This window comes from Lampetra fluviatilis, chromosome 53 (assembly GCF_964198595.1).
Source record: "Lampetra fluviatilis chromosome 53, kcLamFluv1.1, whole genome shotgun sequence".
Taxonomy (NCBI): domain Eukaryota; kingdom Metazoa; phylum Chordata; class Hyperoartia; order Petromyzontiformes; family Petromyzontidae; genus Lampetra; species Lampetra fluviatilis.
Window position 1 is genome coordinate 8,595,210 of NC_136327.1, and position 19,568 is coordinate 8,614,777.

The 19,568-nt window shown below is 49.5% G+C and overlaps 1 protein-coding gene across 1 annotated transcript in view; it reads right to left on the reverse strand.

Moving 5' to 3' along the window:
• Positions 1-19,568, reverse strand: part of YTHDC2 (YTH N6-methyladenosine RNA binding protein C2) — a 53,479-nt gene that overhangs the window by 30,941 nt on the left and 2,970 nt on the right. The window contains exons 2-16 of the mRNA XM_078879339.1: positions 18,835-19,009; positions 17,949-18,039; positions 17,082-17,281; positions 16,460-16,662; positions 16,090-16,256; positions 15,077-15,179; positions 14,282-14,438; positions 12,687-12,794; positions 10,478-10,623; positions 9,381-9,516; positions 8,365-8,491; positions 6,329-6,394; positions 3,895-4,070; positions 2,744-2,840; positions 888-975 (exon numbers count right to left, since the gene is read on the reverse strand). Of these exons, the coding sequence (XP_078735465.1) occupies positions 888-975; positions 2,744-2,840; positions 3,895-4,070; positions 6,329-6,394; positions 8,365-8,491; positions 9,381-9,516; positions 10,478-10,623; positions 12,687-12,794; positions 14,282-14,438; positions 15,077-15,179; positions 16,090-16,256; positions 16,460-16,662; positions 17,082-17,281; positions 17,949-18,039; positions 18,835-19,003 (2,034 nt within the window). The 5' untranslated portion in view covers positions 19,004-19,009. The remainder of the gene's footprint in view (positions 1-887; positions 976-2,743; positions 2,841-3,894; positions 4,071-6,328; positions 6,395-8,364; positions 8,492-9,380; positions 9,517-10,477; positions 10,624-12,686; positions 12,795-14,281; positions 14,439-15,076; positions 15,180-16,089; positions 16,257-16,459; positions 16,663-17,081; positions 17,282-17,948; positions 18,040-18,834; positions 19,010-19,568) is intronic.

The following is a 19,568-nucleotide window of genomic DNA, read 5'->3' on the forward strand; positions in this document are numbered from 1 at the left end:
TTGAATTCTAATTTTTTTTAGAATCACTTGTTGTGTTTAGTTTGTTATCCTTCCCCGCACCTCCAATTAGTGCGGTTGGCTACGTACGACGCGAAAGAATTTCAACATACATGACACCTGTTAAAGAAGTCGGGAGTCCGGTGACACGGTTATTTTGACTTTCTGCATTTCATTAAGACATCCTGGATTTGCATGTACAGGGCATTGCTTAGATGCCTCAGCAACTCAGAGCGGCTGACATCACATTTAATCTCAATCATTCCAATGCCCTGCTGAAATGTAGCCAAGGGAACCCCCGGTGGCAGCTGTCCATTTGCGGCTCAAGGTGTACGCTGGAGCGTACCGCAAAAGGGAATTTGTCTGCAAGTAAGCGGCGATGTCGCTTCGCGTTCTTTATTCCCAAATTAAGTAGTGTGCGAGTTAATGCAACCACCCCAACTGCACACACGCAAATAACAAAAATCAGTTCAACAAACTTTAACGTACTTTGAACATTCGAGCTCAATGTATTATTGCGCTGCTTTACCCAGGAAAGCCTCACTGGGTTTCTCGACTATTGTTCATGAGCGTTTCTGCAGTAGGGGCACTATGTTGCCGCTGCTGTGTGTAATCCCAATTTAATCAGTTGCAAGAAATTTTTTTGCAAGCATTTGGATGTTTGCCCAATACCAGTAACATGGTGTGCAGGTTGTTTTGTTTTGCTGTGGGAGAAAAGGCTCCAACAACCCGGAGGAAACCAAATGCACAACAGGGCGAGTCGGGAGTCGAACCCAGGCTCTTCTTGCTGCGAGGCACGCGCGTTACCGCTGTGCTGCTGCTGCTGCCACTCTGGTGAACCAATATAGGAACGACCAAGGCTAGAGGAGAGAATATAATAAAATACGTACAATTTTGCGGGTTCCTGGCGGCACGCTCTTCAGAACTCTCCTCTGGTCGCACGTCTGCATGTTGGAGTGGAGGGTGAACACGTGGAACCTGCCACAACAAGCGACGGGACTCTTTAGCTCCGCCCCGGCGGCCGCTGGATTTGAGACGTAAACCTCTGCAAACAAGCGGTGAACGTGGTACTTCTAGGCGACGTCTAAACTAAACTATTTGTATCTTACCAGGTAAGGAACTCTGAGCTATGCAGCTTTTTTTAAAGCAACCTGACCACAAATGATAGCTCAACAAAGTGGCTTATCGCGTGGAAACATATTGCAGCCAAATACTATAAACGCACGTTGATTTTAAATGTGGAGGGAAAAACTAGAGGCCCCGGAGAAAATCCACGCAACCACGGGGAGAGAGACACGCAAACTCCAAATACACAGCAGGCGTCAGGGTCGGCATTGAGCCCACGACCTCCTGCATACGAGGCCAGGGAGGTAACATCACGCCCTGCTACCCACTCCATCTTATTTCGTATGACATGCAATTTGCTATGCAAGAAGCCGGGGAAGGCAGCGAATTAAGTGAACAATTTACCCCTTTCGGTGGGGACCAGTCTGGTTTGGGGCAGCGGGTCTGCTCCCCATCTTTCTATCCTCTGCTTTTCATAACCGGTTTAGTTTATGTTGACGGTGTGTACGTGCGTCACAATGTGATATAATGGGCCCGTCCTTTGCCTCAATAAAACAAAGTACATGAGAAATTTGACCAATTGGATGCAACTAGGAGTATTTCAAGCATAGTTCTTGAGTAAATATCACAGGCAGAGCTAAATAGAAGGGTCATGACCACCGTAGCACAGAGCGAGAGAGTTAGAGAAATGTGTCTGCGTGCAAGATGGCAACCTTCACAAGGCGCTCCAAGTCAGAAAACAACGACGACGACGATCGTCGTTAACCGGCGACTGGACACCGGCCCGCCGTACGCACGGTACGAGTGCCAATGGCTATGCGTGCAAACGGCGGCTAACAGGGCCAACAAGTAAACCCGTAAAAACAAAGTTTTTCACTATAAATCCTTTATATGCGTGGCGGCTAGAGTCTTCTCGTCCTCTGGCTTGAGATGGCTGCCACCTATGGGTCAGATGATTGTCTGTCAGTATTAAACAATTGGTAATTAAATATTTAATTTGTTTTCCCTAAACAGTGTAAAATTTTGGAAAAAAAAATTCACGAAAATTAATTGTCACACACAACGAGTCTGTGTGGAAAATGTCAGCTCGATTGGATCACGGGAAGTGGGTTAAAAACGAGCGAAAGATTTGCACGGTCCTAAGCAAGCAAGTGAACTTAATATAAAGGATTTAAAAATATATTCGCCTGTGGAGGACGCGGGGATCGATCCCGCGACCTTTGGCATGGGAAGCGAGGGCGCTACCAACTGCGCTACTCCGCCACGGCCTGTGGAGGGGTTACGCTCTGGGCTCCTACACTGTGACGTTCAGCCAAAGCCATGAATGAGTTGTATTTGAATAAATGTAAAAGAATTTTTTTGCCTAAAAAGTGTAAAATTTTAGAAAAAAAATTTCACGAACATTAATTGTCTGGCACAACGAGTCTGTGTGGAAAATGTCAGCTCGATTGGATCACGGGAAGTGGGTTAAAAAACGACCGAAAGATTTGCACGGTCGTAAGCAAGCAAGCAAGCACGCAAGCAAGCAAGCAAGCGAACTTAATATAAAGGATTTAAAAAACGCCACCAAGCTGAAGGACACGAGCCCTACCCCCTCGCAAACGGGTACACGCGCACACCCGCAGCAGCAGCAGCAGCAGGTCACCCATCAGAGCCGGGAAGGTGGGTAAAGCATACTCACTTGTGGCTCTGCTCCGAAAATCTTTTGTCGTCGCAGAGAATGAGGTCCCGCAGGGTGATGATCTCATCGTAGCCCGGCAGAAAAATCAGCACAGCTCCTGAACAACAGCAGCACCAACAACAACAAACATCAACAAAGAGCCCAACGGTATTGTTTAAAGCTCTATCAGCTGAGGTTTAAAGCGTTGATGCACTAGTTCTCTCCGTCTGTCCGTCTGTTATTTGAAGGCATGATAACTCTTGAAAATATTATTCAGTATGTGGCCATCAAACATAAAATAGGCGACATTTCGGGCAACAGCTCTTCTCATTAGCACTTGAACATAATTTGATCAAAGTGCTGGCCAATATTTGGAGGAGAAATAAACGGGGCTCAAAGAAGGCAAGCGCCTCCGTTTCCTTCCCCCCCCCACGATGATGTCATCTACGCGCGACGTTGTAACCACGGGGAAAACACGCAAACTTCAAATATACAGGCGTCAGGATCGGGATAGAACCCGCAACCTCCTTCATATACCAGGCGAGGTATAAAGGAGGGTTATTGGTGGGCACTAGACATTAATATAAACATTCAACGCATTTACTATCAAACATATATAACATACCAATTATTTAAATTGGTATGTGAATGGGGGTGGGGGGGTAATCATCACCATCGCCCCCCCCATCCCTTGGATCCGTTGCTGCCTGGGAAACCACAGCACTCCTTTCTCAAGCTATACAGCAGCAGAGGTTTGCAGTTCGAATCCAAGATCCTGTGACGTCATTCGCAAGTGCAGGCCACTGCGGACCGGTGTTATGATAATTATTTGTGAAATAAAAAAAAAACCCTGGAAATTACTTATCTGGGACTATACAAAGCAGCGATCATTGCCCCTTACTGGCAGACTCATGCCCCGCGTACAGGCCAGGTGCCGAGCCACCTTGTGGCACACAGGGACAGCTGCCACTGGGGGTGCCCTTTCAAATGTGTTGAGACGTGACCATTGAAAGGCGCAAATCGTGTGTAAATCACTCCGAGAAGCCGCGGCGTAAAGGAGGGCAGCTGTATCAACAACAAATCATTGACATCATAATAATAACGATCATCATCACCACCACCATCATCATCGTCGCCGCCGTCGTCCGGCCGGCGCGGTGGACGGCACCCACCATCGCTGGAGCCCTGGCAGATCTGGTTGAGGAGGTGCAGGATGAGATCGAGGTCCACCTTGTCGTCGTCGAAGGTGTGGTGGTAGACGCTGAGCAGCTCGCGCTCCTCGGGGCTCAGCTCCGTGCTGGCGTTGGCCAGCGTGCTCTCGTCAGGCCCCCCCTCGCCCACCGAGGCCCTGGGAGCCGGGGGAGACAAACAGGGTGAGAACTCAACTAAAACTATTTTACTTTAGCAGGTAAGGCCCTGGGAGCCCAGGGAGACAAACGGGGGGTGAACTCAACTAAAACTATTTTACTTTACCAGGTAAGGCCCTGCGAGCCGGGGGAGACAAACAGGGGGTGAGAACTCAACTAAAACTATTTTACACTATGAGATCTCTTTTACCAGTGGCAAAATATAGTAGTAGGTTTTTACCCTTTTAAACTGGTACAAAACTGACACCTTTATTCAAGGCATCATGTTTGCAATGAGCACAACACAAGTAGTCAAAAAAGCAAACAAAAAGAAGCAACTCTTCCCACCTCCCCCCTCCAACCCAGCTTAAATATACGCTCCAAGCTTGGTGGTGTTTCATTCTTCACCTGAGGATGGCTGCTTGCGTTGTGGCCGAAACGTCGTGAGAATAATTTTATTATGTTTTATTTTTATTATTTTATTACTTCCCTTGTACGTGACTTTACCGAAAGAACCAAGAAGATACATTGCTCTTTTTCAGAAGTGACCTGGCCACAAATGATAGGTCAACGAAGCGGCTTATCAGATGGAAATGTACAGCAGCCAAATACTCCAAATGCATCATGGGACCTCCTTTGCCAGTGTCAAAATATAAGAATAGGTTTTCCCCTTTTTTGGCAACAAAACAGCTGTGTTAAGATGTTAAAACACCAAACTGAAACCTTTTGCAAGGAATCATGTCTGCATTAACCACAATACTTGTGGTGAAAATACAAAAAAAACATGCTCTGACAGTATATGCATTGTCTTTGAAACTGATTGGTCCACACCCGAGACAGCTTTTTTTAGAGCCTAGTCTCAAACACTGATTGCCTTTTGGCGTCCTCTGGTCTAACGCTGTTGGTGAGACGAGGCTCTAAAGAAAGCTGTCTCTGGTGTGGACCAATCAGTTTCAAAGACAATGCATATACTGTCAGAGCATGTTTTGTTTGTATTTTCACCACAAGTATTGTGGTTAATGCAGACATGATTCCTTGCAAGAGGTTTCAGTTTGATGTTTTAACATCTTAACACCTGTTTTGTTGCCATAAAAAAGGGGAAAACCTATTATTATACTCTAAATGCATGTTTCTAAATGTGGAGAGAAAAACCGAAGGACCCTGAGAAAAATCCAGGTGACCACGGGGAGAGCATGCACACTCCAAATATACAGCAGGCGTCAGGGCCGGGATTGAATCCACGACCTCCTGTATATCGGGCGAGGTAGTTAACATCTCCTAGCCACCGTGGCGCCTCACACTGCTGGGTGGACAGGGGCAGTGAGAGATTTAAGAATGTTGGCCACATATTAGTAATAACCATTATAAGCCATGATCAATCTACAGCTGGATCAGGGACTCCCCAAGCTGTCACGATCCCTCACGGTCCTGCGATGCAAGAATCTATCCAGGCACCTGCACACGACTGATTTCATCTCCACGGTGGAAGTGTATCTTGGCCGGTCGTGTTCCCATCTTCGCTGTTACTTTAGAGAATCCCACCCACCGGCCATCGTCCCTTCGCGCATCCTGCCCAAGCCCACTCGTTAAAAAAAGTCAAATCACGTCTCATACTCGCTAATGCCTTTTTAACAACAAAAACTTATAACAATGATTTTCAGTGCCGGACGGAACATCCGATATGGCGACAGTGTGGCAAAATTAGCCCTGTATATCTGGAGTCTGCATGTTCTCCCCGTGACTTTTTCTCCGGGTAGATTGTTGGATTGTGAGATTGTGAGAGATGTGATATATTTGGGAGGCATTCTTCCAGGGGATTGAAAATGGCTGATGACGATAATCTGTTTTGTGACTACTATTATGGTTGTTAAGTACGCAGGAAAGCCTCACTGAGTCTCAAAGCAATGTTTCCATGAGGATGCTGCCAAGTTATGTTTCAAAATAAGGGGAAATGTGTGATCCCATTTGAGCAATGTGCCGGATACATTTTCCAGCACTGGAATGTGTGACCAACACAATTACATCGAATGTTCCTGTTGCCTTTAGCTTTGGGAGGAAACCAGACAAGTTGGAGGAAACCCATGAAACACTGAGGAGAAAACGTGCAAACTCAACACCACAGAAACAGAATCCCGAGTCGGGTATGGAATCCAGGCACCTTTTTTTGCTGTGGGGCACAAGTGTCACCACTGCGCTGCCACCTACGATGAATAACATTAAATCAGTGCCCAAATAAGGCGATGTTATTGTTGATACGTACACAAACGATTCCATCAGCTCCACCACTTCCAAGTGATTAAAATTCTTCGCCCAGTCGAAAGCGTTCCTGCGGGAAAAAAAACATGGCAAGGGCATTGGGGGCTCGTCTCGACGGCGGCAACGAGCGATTGCGCCGCACCCCAACACGAGCACGGGGCGGCACATCTTGCAGAGGGGGGGGGGGGCGGCACCAGCACTGACGTACGCACGTGACTGTCGGACCCAACAAACAAACACCAGGGAGAGAGGCAGATGTTGTTCACAATGGAAATGAGGACGACGAGACGGGCATCAGGGATCACAAGACCGGATATCCGGCGACGAGGAAAACGGCGGAGACGCGGCCGAACGGTCGGCCTCTCGCCACTTGCTGAAGGTTTGTCAATTCGCATCCGGCAGGCCACCCTAGTTATTACTGCGATGTGTGTTAACCGTAAAATACTATATTCTCAGGTTTTTTCGGTAAAGTCACGTAGGTAAAACATTAAAAGTAATGAAAGTAAAATAAAACAAAACAAAAATAAAAAAATAAAATTCACGACGTTTCGGAGGTAAAATACTATGCACTATCTGCTTGACCCACAGTGGACCTTCCGATGTCATTCCAAATTTGCTAAATTCAAACGTAACACCGGAAATTACACAACTGTGATAACGCACGGCAACTGTCGCTTCCAACTGGCAAAACACTAACGCGGCCCGGCACAAAGCAAGGTTGCCCGATCATAAACGGCTCATTCTGATCACCACTAAGAGTGGAGCGCATCTCGAGAAAAGCCGAAAGAAAGTCGACTCAGAAGGTTGTGGCGTAAGAAGGGAGGACAACCGCACAGGAAGAAGAAAGGCGATGAACATGGAAGCACTAGGGAGGAGGCCGAAGGTGGTTTTAAAGTGGTGGGACCAGGACTGCGGAGTGGATGTTGGAGGTGATGGCCCAGGACAGGAGTGAGCGGAGGAGTGAGGAGCAGGTTTGGAAACATTCCAGGAAGAAGGAGACACTTTTGGCCCTCGCACACGGACGGCGCGAGGATGCCGTCAGTTAAAGAATTTGCACAACGTTCCGAAAGTTGGCAACGTTTCAAACATGACCCCCACCCACCCCCTTGAAACAAAGAGTATTGTGTGGCCGTTCCGCTGCACAATAACAACCGGTGCCACTTTTTAAATTGTTCGGTGTGGCTCTCTCCCGCCCGCTTCGCTTGTAAATTCAACGTTGCAGCAGAAATGTAAATTTAGCCCAACACCGGCGTGAACACTTTCGGCCACGCGGTTTTCCGTTTCGATTTTTCAAAAGGCCAAATATAGTTCAGCGATGCCAGGAATCCCAACGCCACGTGTTCTCACGGAGGGGATTTTTCTGTTTTGTTTTGTTCGTGTACTTGACTTTTCACGTTTGTGACTCACTCGGTAGAACACACGTGCACGGACGAGAGTCCGGCTGAATCAACAACACGCCGGTTCCCGCGGGGTCAGCGGTAGTACAGCAAGCGGGTTCATGAACTGGTTTTTATGGAATTTTTCAATGCTATCCCCTTGCAACTTTAAATATCTTTCATGGTAAATGCAATGTAATCCCTTATCAAGCAACACGCTCCTTAAACGAATGGCCAAACATCACAGACGCAAGGTGACGTTGAAAGGTTCAGCCCTGCAATCGCTCGCTTACACGACTGCTCACAGAAGAGCCCCCCCCCCACCCCCCAAGAGGGAATTTGGCCTACTCTTCCAAGCTGGTTAAACTTCTCAGAAGAGGTGGAAGTACGCAATAGTTCACAGGGGAGTGTAAGTCTGCCAGTAGGGAGTGAAGTTGCAATTTGATTTAACCCAATTAAAAGTAAACAGTGGCCAATTTTTTTTCCTTACAAATTTGGACCGTCGCAGCGGTCCTAATTTGTAAGGAAAAAAAATTTTGAAACGCGAAACCCCCACCCCTCCCCACCTCCGTAGCGACGAGCGGCCAACGTGCTTCCGCCTGGGCCGTGTCACCGCCCGATTGTGAGCGAGGGGGGATGGGGAGGGGGGTGCAGGTGCCCTCACATGCCGTTGGAGGCCTTCACGTTGACGTTGGCCCCCATCCGGAGCAGCTGCTCCACGATGCCGATGAAGCCATGTCCTGCGGCCACCATCAGCGGCGTGGCGGTCGTCTCGCTGTGCCTGTAGTCAACTGCCCGGTAGAGAGACGATCATCATCAGCAGTAGCGGCGGCGGCAGCAGCGGCGGTAGCAGCAGCGGCAGTAGAAGCAGCTTCAGCGGCAGGTGTGTAGCAACCCATTGATTAGACGATTCAAATTCTTACGCTCACACGTAGGGACCTTCCGAGCTGTAATGGTTGGCAGTACTGGCCGTCCAATCTAGAGGTCACCGATTCGGCAGTTGAAACGATGAAGTAAGTTTATTAATCACAGCCCCCCTTTAGTGTAGGCTCTTTCAGCAACGGTGGCACGAGCAAGCAAGCCAGCAATAGAGGGGCAGCACCTCATTCTTTCAAATAAGAAACGAGGCCAAACTATGACTAGGGCCGCCATGCACGTGGGCCAATCGACGCACCCGTCGCAAACCGTTCCACCGATAAAAAAAAAACGGCTTTCCAATTCCTGACTCTCGGAACAGGGAACAATAGAAATATTTCTATTTTATTTGACCAGGCAAGGCCTACTGAGCTGTTTAGCACTTTTTCAGAAGCGACCTGGTCACGAATTATCTCAGTAAAGTGACTTATCATCATGTGGAAATTTATAGCAGCCAAATACCCTAAACACACATTGATTCCAAATGTGGAGGGAAAAGCCGGAGGACCCGGAGAAAAATCCACGCGACCACAGGGAGAGAAAAAGAAACATCGCAAACTCCAAATATACAGCAGGGGTCAGGGTCTGGATTGAACCCACGACCTCCTGTATACCAGGCGAGGTAGTTAACATCTCGCCACCAAGGTGTTAATCGATTCAGAAAAGGGCTACCGGTTTAACAGGGGAAGAAGTGGGGAGGGGAGGAAGGGGGGAGGGTATTTTCCCGGCCACCCTGTTCCATTGGCACGCTGGCCCGGCACGCACCACTGACGCGCTCGCTGAGCAGCAGGTGCAGCAGCTGCGTGAAGGCGTCCTCGTCCCTATTCATCCACAGGTTGCTGATGCACGCGTCCATCTCCTTGACGAGCCACGGCTCCAGGTTGGAGCCATCGCGCTCCGCCTGTCCGCGCAAAGACAAAGATCCCCGTCGTATAGCCGAAACAGACTGTTGGGGGCAAGTGCTGAGGGGGTAGGTGGCCAGCACCACGCCCGGCCGCCTTTGTCTCCCGAGCGGCGATGTTTACACACCGCACCAATGATCCCCCATATAGCCTCGGGCTGTTGGGGCAAGGGCAGTGAGCGAGCACTGATGAAGGCTTGGCACGGCGCACGAGGGGGAGGGGTGTGGCCCCAGCGTCGATGTTTACACACCGCGCCAGATACTCGTTTCATGCCGAGTTGACTTAGGCGATGCCCCGTGAGTGGGAATCAAACTAGGGTTACCGGATTCACAGTGCGGCACACAAAACGCACAAAGCCGCGTAACATGGACGCTCACGGAAACTTAGATACACACATAACAGCGAGGGAACCCGAAACCAGAGGAAACCCATGAAGAACAGGGGGAGAACATACAAACCAGTGCGCCACCCTGCCTGTCCATGATTTTAACAATGTATTATTATTTTATTATTTATCATTGATGGGAGTGTCCTACACGCAATGGCATTTCTCAGCCATGCGATAATAAAATTATAACAATGCAATGACAAAAAAAACGTTACCTAAGAATGAGCTCAAATTACTGATAGGAAACTAGGGAACACAAAAAACCAAAACCCAAGAGAGGGGAGGGTTCCTTCCCCTAAACTAAACTATTTTTTATTTTACGAAGCGACCTGGCCGATGAATGATAGCGCAACGAAGTGGGGGCTCATCATCATGTGAAAATTTATAGCAGCCAAATAATGTGGAGGGAAAAACTAGAGGACCCGGAAAAAAATTCACAAGACCACGGAGAGACACCGCAAACTCCAAATAAACAGCAGACATCAGGGTCAGGATCCAACCCATGGCCTCCTGTATACCAGGCGAGGTAGTTAACATCTCTCGCCCCCACCCCAGGGTTCCACACGACATACCTCCTGTACGAAGGCGCTCTCCCCTTCGTCGTTGAGCATCTTGGTGTGATCCGGGAGGCATGCGGCGCTGGCACTGCGTACTGGCACGCTCGATCCCGTCTCCTTCGCCTCGTACCATTCGCTCAGCTTGTTCTGCTGGCTCTCCACTGCGCACACGCAAACACAGAGATCCCCCCCCGGTATAGCCTCAACAGACTGTTGGGGCAAATGCTGTTCGCGAGCGCATGTGAGGGCTGGCACGGCGCAAGAGGAGGTGGTGTCGCCACGGCCGGCCGCCTTTTGTCTATACGCTGCACCAGGTACTCATTTAAGGCTGAGTCGACCGATTTAACAAAGAAAAACGACTTTTTTTTACCAGGTACGGCCCACTGAGCTACGTAGCTCTTTTTCAGAAGTGACCTGGCCACACAAATGATAGCTCAAGAAAGTGGCTTGTCATCAAGTGGATATTTATAGCAGCAGCTAAATCCTCTAAATGCATGTTGATTATAAATGTGGAGGGAAAAACCAGAGGACCCGGAGAAAAATCCACATGAACACAGAGAGAATATGCAAACTCCACGGGGAGAGAGACACGCAAACTCCAAATATACAGCAGATGTCGGGTTGGGATTGAACCCACGGCCTCCTGTATACCAGGCGAGGTAGTTAACATCTCCTAGCCACAGTGGCGCCCACCGTGCCATACTGGACCTACGGCAGGTGCAGGACTGGTTTGGATAACCACCACTGATATTGGCTATGAGGGTCACACAGGTCATGGCAGCTAAGAAGAAGCCTGGTCAGGTGACGCGATTATTCGGACTTCCTGGGTATTGACCTGATAATGCTTGGTGTAGTTTCAAGCGAAACTTCGCGCATCTAATCGTTAAATCTGACGATGGGAATTGTTCAACTCACCGGTGGGACAACTGAAACAATAACAATGGGCACATCGTTAAACACCTGTAGACCACGTGAGAGTCTAATTAGTTTGGCTGCGTCGGGGTGGTGGAGGGTCTTAACTGCACAGATTTTGACCAGATCGTTACATGGCCTAACCCAACACTTTATTAGGAATTATTGACTGCGAAAAACTAACACGGACGCTACTTTATGAAACAACAATAAACAACAACAATAACGAGAACATTCACAATGTTCATAATAATAATAACAACACGGCTACGGTGGCGACGCGATTGCACAATCGTGAAGAAGAAGAGCGACAAAAGACTGCAGTTGACAGTGGCCGGTTGAGACGAGGAGCGGAGGGAGGGAGGGAGCGGAGGGAGGAAGAAAGAGCTTTATAGCTCATCAGATTCCTCCAATATGAACATTCTCCTGACTATCTTTTATGCCTGTCCAAGGACGGGTGTATATTGTAGTAAATCTGAAATATTCAATAGAAAAATTGTTCAGCTCATGATTATTAATGAGGGGGGGGGTTGCCCCATGTGTAGTGACGTCACCCGCTCATGATTATTAATGAGGGGAGGGGTGCGGCATGTGGAGTGCGTGACCTTCTTGTGCGTTCGTGTAAATTTCCACGCGGGCATGAATATTAATTGGGAGGAGGGGGCCTCTTTTGCAGTGACGCCACGCACGGATGTTGTACTGTGCTGCGTAGATTTATTTTTTACCGTCACTTTCTGTAAAGAAACGTCGTCATATTTGAAGCGACTTTGCGTCATAAATTATTTAATTCGGCTCGACCTTCCTCTGCGTTAGTGTAAAAATCCACCCATTCATGAATATTAATGATGGAGGGGGTGGGCCTCATGTGGAGTGACGTCACGCGGGGGGTGGGCCTCATGTGGAGTGACGTCACGCGGGGGGTGGGCCTCATGTGGAGTGACGTCACACGCGGGACGGACAGACATTTCTGGGTGATTATAGGAGGTAATTCCGATACACTCTTTAGTTCTTTCGGTAAAGTCACGTAGGCAGAAAAAATAATAGATCGCGACGTTTCGATCGCCACACAATTAACCGTCTTCAGGTGAGAGAGAAGAGACAGAAGACGATTGCTTGTGTGGCGATCGAAACGTCGTGATCTATTATTTTTTCTACCTACGTGACTTTACCGAAATAACTAAAGAGTATGGATTCCTGCAGTCCCGAAAGCTTCAAATCAAGATGAATTCCGATACAGTTGTAGAACGCCGCGTCAACACAATGGGAGGCTCTCTCAAGCAATGAGGGGGGTGGTTTTGCCGGCTGTGCGTACGTTTATCTTTCTCCTTCTGGTATCTCTCCATCTCCTTGGACTTGTAACCCGTGGTGCGCAGGATGTCCTCCAGAAAGAGCCGCTTCACCTCAAACAGCCTCCCGGGCACTGGCTCACGGACCAGAGGCAACACGACGTGCACACCGCCACATTCAACACCGCCACGTTCAACACCGCCACGTTCAACGCCGCCACGCTCAACGCCGCCACGTTCAACGCCGCCACGTTCAACACCGCCACGTTCAACACCGCCACACATTCAACGCCGCCACGTTCAACATCGCCACGTTCAACGCCGCCACGTTCAACGCCGCCACGTTCAACACCGCCACGCTCAACGCCGCCACGCTCAACACCGCCACGCTCAACGCCGCCACGTTCAACGCCGCCACGTTCAACGCCGCCACGTTCAAAGCCGCCACGTTCAACACCGCCACGTTCAACACCGCCACGCTCAACGCCGCCACGTTCAACACCGCCACACATTCAACGCCGCCACGTTCAACATCGCCACGTTCAACGCCGCCACGTTCAACGCCGCCACGTTCAACGCCGCCACGTTCAACGCCGCCACGTTCAACGCCGCCACGTTCAACGCCGCCACGTTCAACGCCGCCACGCTCAACGCCGCCACGCTCAACGCCGCCACGTTCAACATCGCCACGTTCAACATCGCCACGCTCAACGCCGCCACGTTCAACATCGCCACGTTCAACGTTCAACATCGCCACGTTCAACGTTCAACATCGCCACGTTCAACATCGCCACGCTCAACATCGCCACGCTCAACATCGCCACGCTCAACGCCGCCACGTTCAACATCGCCACGTTCAACATCGCCGTCGCGGGACCCACGGGAGCAGCGGCGCCGCCACCGCTGCTGCCGCCGCACGGATTCATTTCCATAATAGAGGTTTTTGGGTGAGATCGAGTGAATATGAATGTGTCGTTAAACCCGCCACCACCCGACACAGCCAATTAGATAGGTTTGTCACAAACAAAAAATGTCGAAAGAACCAAGAATATGAATCCCTGCAGTCACGAAAGCTTTAAATCGAAAAAAAAATGCCATGTTTAAATGACAAACCTTACTAATTCATTGTGTCGGGGTGGTGGCGGGTTTAACGACATTTATATAAGTAGCTATGCTTGACCTCAGTGCTAAATATTAAATACGGCACTTTATACACTACATATGTAGATAAGATGTTTTTGGGTTAGATCGCGTAAAAATAAATGTGTCGATAAACCCGCCACCACCCAACACAGCCAATTACTAAGGTTTGTCAAGTAAACAAAACATGCCAACGAGTTCCTAATTCAGCACACCAGTGTGTTGGAGAGTAATTACAACCAGAAAATATTGTACTCTAATGGTAAATGTTGTGGGTTTACCCTCCAACACAACGGTGTGCTGTACTAGTAATGAATTGGCATATTTTATTAACGTGACAAATCTTACAAATTGGCTGTGTCAGGTTTAACAACACATTTATATTGATGCGGTCTAACCCAAAAACCTCTATCATGGATATTTGTCGCGAAAGCCTGCTACGTGTTAGTGAAACTGACGGATGGATTTAGCGTTCTCTCACAGCGGATGATGGGGCAGCCGCCGAAGTACTTGGAGAAGAGCGAGACGTTGAGGGAGGCGCTCATCAGCACGATGCGCAGGTTGCACTGCCGCTCCAGAATGTCGCGCAGCTTGATGAGCAGGAAGTCGCAGAAGCGGTCGCGTTCATGGACCTCGTCCTAGTGGATACATCACCACCAACGCTGCTGCCATCATCGTCATCAATTTAACCACCACTACCACCGCCATCATCACCATTATCAATTTCACCACCACCACCAGTTAAAAAATGTATCATGACTACCTAACAAGACAAAGATCCCCCGTATAGCCTTAACTGACCTTTTGGGGCAAATGCTGTTAGCGAGTAGCTCCTATAAAGGCCGGCACGGTACACAAGGTGGTGGGTGGCCAGCACCACCCTTTAAGAACCACCACCAGCACGACTACCAGAACCAACACCAGCACTACCACCATCATCACCACCCGTAACCATCACCACCATTATCACTACCATCATCACTACCCTTAACCATCACCACCACCAGCAGAGCCATCACCATCAATAACCACCACCCTTAGCAGCAGCAACACTACCACCAGCATCACCACCATCATCACCTTTAACCACCAGTAGCAGCATCAGCACCAGCTTCATAACCATAATTAAATTTCACCATGTACAGCCCGTTGTCAATCCAATGATTAAAAAACTAAACTGAACAAAAACTCAGAAACCGCAACTGGCCACATCTTGGGTTTGACCCAATTAACTTTAGAGCACCGGTGTGGAGGGCGACGGTAGCTTGACACGCACCACGATGATGTGCGTGACGGTCGACATGGCGCTGTCTCCGGACATGAGGGTCCTCAGCAGCACGCCGTTGGTGCAGAACGTGAGAAGTGTCTTTGGCGAGACCCTGCACAACGCCACATGCAGAGCGCGACGGTTAAAGGGATCTCAAATACATCAATTGTGTTTTCCTGTTAACCTAACATCTAGGTTGTCATAGCCAATATTATGATTCGTAATTTAACGTACGTATGCAAGTTGAACTTCTTTCGCACCGTACGTAGCCAACCTTGCTACGTGGTCGAATGTGTTGTAAGTACCTCCCACCAGCCGACAAAGCCAAACCATTTAAATTATCACATGATGGTAAGTGTTTAACTATGCGCCAAACAAGATTGTTTCAGCTCACCCACAGTTGAGTTGAAGAACAATTCTATCAACAGGTATTCAGCAATCATATACAATGCCTATAAGCGATATGCTAAATTTGGTTGTGACAATTGTTCTGTACCCTACCCATACCCATGGCAAATTGTTGTTTGGCGACATCGTGCAGAGGAAGGATTTTCTGACAGGTATTTTGTCAGATAATGTTTTTGTCGCCAAACCAAAAAATGTGCTATATATATTGTAGCGAGTAGGCTTTCGTAGAGTTGTGTCAGAGAGCTCAAACAGGAAGGAGAAACGCAATTGAACACAACCAAAAAATTACACGACAACTCAACGAAAGGACACGGCACAGCGCAGGGAGAAACACAACAGAACACAGTGGTAAAAGTACACAGGAACAAATGTATGTTTGCGTGTATGTTGAACTTCTTTCACAGCGTACATAGCCAACCATGCTAATCGGAGGTGCGACTAGCACAGTTGGAATGAAATGACGAGAAAAATACAATAGCCCTTGGTACAGAGGGAAAACACAACAACAAAAACAACAGAAGACACACGCACAACAGAAGAACAACACGAGCTGGCGATGGCACGCCGGGGCGGTGCCGTTGCCCCCACACGCAAGCGCCCGGAGCGCTACACACCTGCTCTCCAACCGGATCTGGTAGCCGACGGTCTGGCCGATGCCCTCCCCTCGCTCCGCCGCCACCCTCTCGGCCACGGCGACGGCAGAGATTCGGCGCGGCTGCGTGCAGAGCACGCGGCACGGCCACCCCAGGCGGGTGCTCTCGTCCAGGATGTACTGAGGGATCTGCCGGGGGGGGAGGGGGTGTGGGGGGGACACGGGTGGCGGTACACGCCGAGTTAAGCGGTGATCAGAGGCAGTTCTTAAGATCGCAATTAGAGTAAAAATCCATGTTCCCGCTCGTGGTCCTCACATCAGGTGGGGCAATGAGCCCAATTTTTTCCCTCCTCTAAATAAAGGAGCACCAAGTTCTAGGACTGTGCAAGCACCTGCGTGGTTTTGCCAGAGCCGGTCTCGCCCAGCACCAGCAGGATGTTGGACTTGGCGATGGTGCCCAGCAGCTGCTCCTGGAACTCGGCCACGGGGAGGGTCTGGCGGAACGCCTCCAGCTCCGAGCGCCCCCGCGGCGGCGGGACCTGAGGGATCCCGTTGTTGAGCCGCCCGCTCAGCCTGCTCATCTCGTGCCTCACCCCTGCGAGTGACATGACAAATTAGATCAGCATCACGGGTGCAAATGGTAGCGAGATGTTAACTCCCTCGCCTGGTATACAGGAGGTCGTGGGTTTGATCCCAACCCAGCCATCTGCTGTATATTTGGAGTTTGCGTGTCTCTCTCCCCGTGCTCGCGCAAAGTTTTCTGCGGGTCCTCTGGTGTTTCCCTTCACATTTAGAATCAACGAGCGTTTAGCGTATTTGGCTGCTATGAATGTCCACATGATAACCCACTTCATTTGTGGCCAGGTCGCTTCTGATAAAGAGCTATACAGCTCAGTGGGCCTTACCTGGTGAAATGAAAAATAGTGTGCTGAAATAGATTAGTTTAAGTTGATAAAGGGCACTAATAGAGCACGACAAAAAAACGTCACTGCCAACTCCAAAGCGGGAACAAACCTGGGTCGGAGCCGACACCAGACGGCGCTCGGTCCGTGCGGGGCAGCAGCTCGGTGCGCTCCTTGCTGGTGACGGGGAAGCGCTGCAGCAGCGCATGGGCAGCGTGGCGCGCCGGGTGCGACAGCACAAATGACATCTCGGCGCCCACCGCCTCCGCACTCTCCTTCTTGCGCACGGTCAGGCACCGCATCGGCCCCTTGCTACCGAACGCAGCGAGTACGTGGGGGCAGCGTGAATTACAAGTGGGCGGGCGGGTTAGGTAGGTGGGTGGGCGAGTGGGAAGATGGATAGGTGTGCATGCAGACACAGGGGTAGGTGTATAGGTAGGCAAGTAGATGAGTGGGTTCGCGAATGCATGATGAGGCATGCAGATAGGTAGGCATGTAGGTGGACATGCATGTGGGCAGACAGGTGTATAGGTAGATATGGGGAGCGGTACTGTAGCGGTCAGCATGCTGCGCTATGAACCCGTTGACTGAAGTTCAATTCCCACTGACGGCCAACACCAGTGACAATTATCTGAACCGATCATACGCCTCTCCTAGGTCGACTCAGCCTCAAATGAGTACCGAATGCGGTATGTAAACATCGCCACTCGGGAGACAAAGGCGATCAGGCTTGGTGCTGGCCACCCACCCCCTTGTGTGCCGTGCCGGCTTTCATAGGTACTCGCTAACAGCACTTGCTCCAACAGTCTGTTAAGACTACATGGGGGATCTTTGTCTTGTATAGGTTGGTAAGCGGGTGGGTGGGTCGGTGAGCGGGTACGTAGGTTAGTGCATGAATCACAAGCTTATGAATCAAAATTCATTAATACTTTGCAGTTACACCCCAACTAATAAAACCCAATAGCTGAGCCTCACTGACTTCCGACTCCTCGAGATGAGTCCCATCGACTGGCAGAGGCGGTGGACGAAGGCGCGCTCCGTTTTTGTCAGCGAGGAAGGGAACTCCAGCTCTGCAAGCGAATCGCACGTCAGGAGGACAGACTTTCACGAACGTACACGCACCTCAGTACATTTGGTATCCGCGCAATTCCCATAGCGCAAGGCAATCTTGCATGCTCTGTGTATTCCAGAGTCCGCTGTAATATCGCAGTATGGAGCGATGTTACAATAATGCTTCAAATCTAGACTCAATTGGATATTTTGCGGGTAGATTATAATTGTGGACCATGATGACGGCACTAACAGCATGCAAAGCAAGGACAGTGTGTGGCTGTGTGGCTGAATTGGTGAGCGGTTGTATGGATGTGTAGCTGTGTGGTTGGGCAGTTGTGTGGGTGAGTGGTTGGGCAGTTGTGTGATTGTACAGTTTGTGTGGCTCTGTGGTTGTGCGGTTGATTAGTCATGCAGTCGGGTGGTCGTGTATAGTATTCTCTCGTTATTCACGAGTGATACATTCAGGAGATGCTCGTGAATATAACATTTCGCGGATAAAAATATTGGATAATAAATTACCTCAAATTCATAAATAAGCTGTTAAATACATGGAAATTATCTCATCACTTTCTCGTATCCCATTCTCTCTCATCACTTTCTTTCTCTCTCTCTCGACAAGTCGTGTATAGTTCCAGATGTGACTCACGGATAGCCAAAATCGCAGATATCAAGTTTGTAAATAACGAGGTACCACTGTAGTCACGTGACCGTGTCGTTGTGTGATGTTCACTGTGGTTGTGAGTTGTGCGGTTGGGTGGTGGTTGGGTGGTGGTTGTGGCGTTGTGAGTGGTTGCGGTCGGTGACCGGCTCACCTTTATCGTCGCTGTAGCGGAAGCGCTCCATCGCGACGTTCACTGCGATCTTCACCTCCTCGCTCACCTTGATGTTCTGCAGACCTTTGCCGCGGCCGCCACTTTGGTTCCCTCTGCCACCGCGGGGAGTTCCTACGGGCTGCATGGAGGCTGCGCGTGGACACGACATGGCGTCCTGCAAAAAAAAAATCGACAGCCACGATTGGACCACTGCTGGATGACGGCCTCCCCAAGCCATCGCCATCTCTCACGGATCTCACGACGCAACGATCTTGCTCTTACACACGAGCTGAGTAGTCCGTGCTCTCCAGTTGCCTGGGTGAAAAGTTGGGCCACGTTTTGCCCAACCCTGGCCAGCTGGCTCAAAAAACGTAATCAATGAATGAGCCGATTTCATCGCTCCATCTCAGCAGTGGATGGTCTCAGGCGCGTTTTCTCCTTTGGCTGCCACTGTGTGATTAGTACTGTTGGCTTCGTGCAGTTCAAAAGAAGTTCAACATACATACACACTTACATTCTGACATTATCTTTGACCGTCCCTTAGAACGACAACGTCCTGCACAATCCCACTTACCTCTCTTGACAATGTCTCTTACTTTTGTACGTTCTCTAATCAATGTGTTTTCTATGTTGAAAACAAACTTCTTTAAAACTTATTTTGTGTGAAGTTTGTTGTCCTTCCCCCACACCTCTGATTAGCACGATTGGCTACGTACGGTGCGAAAGACGCTCAA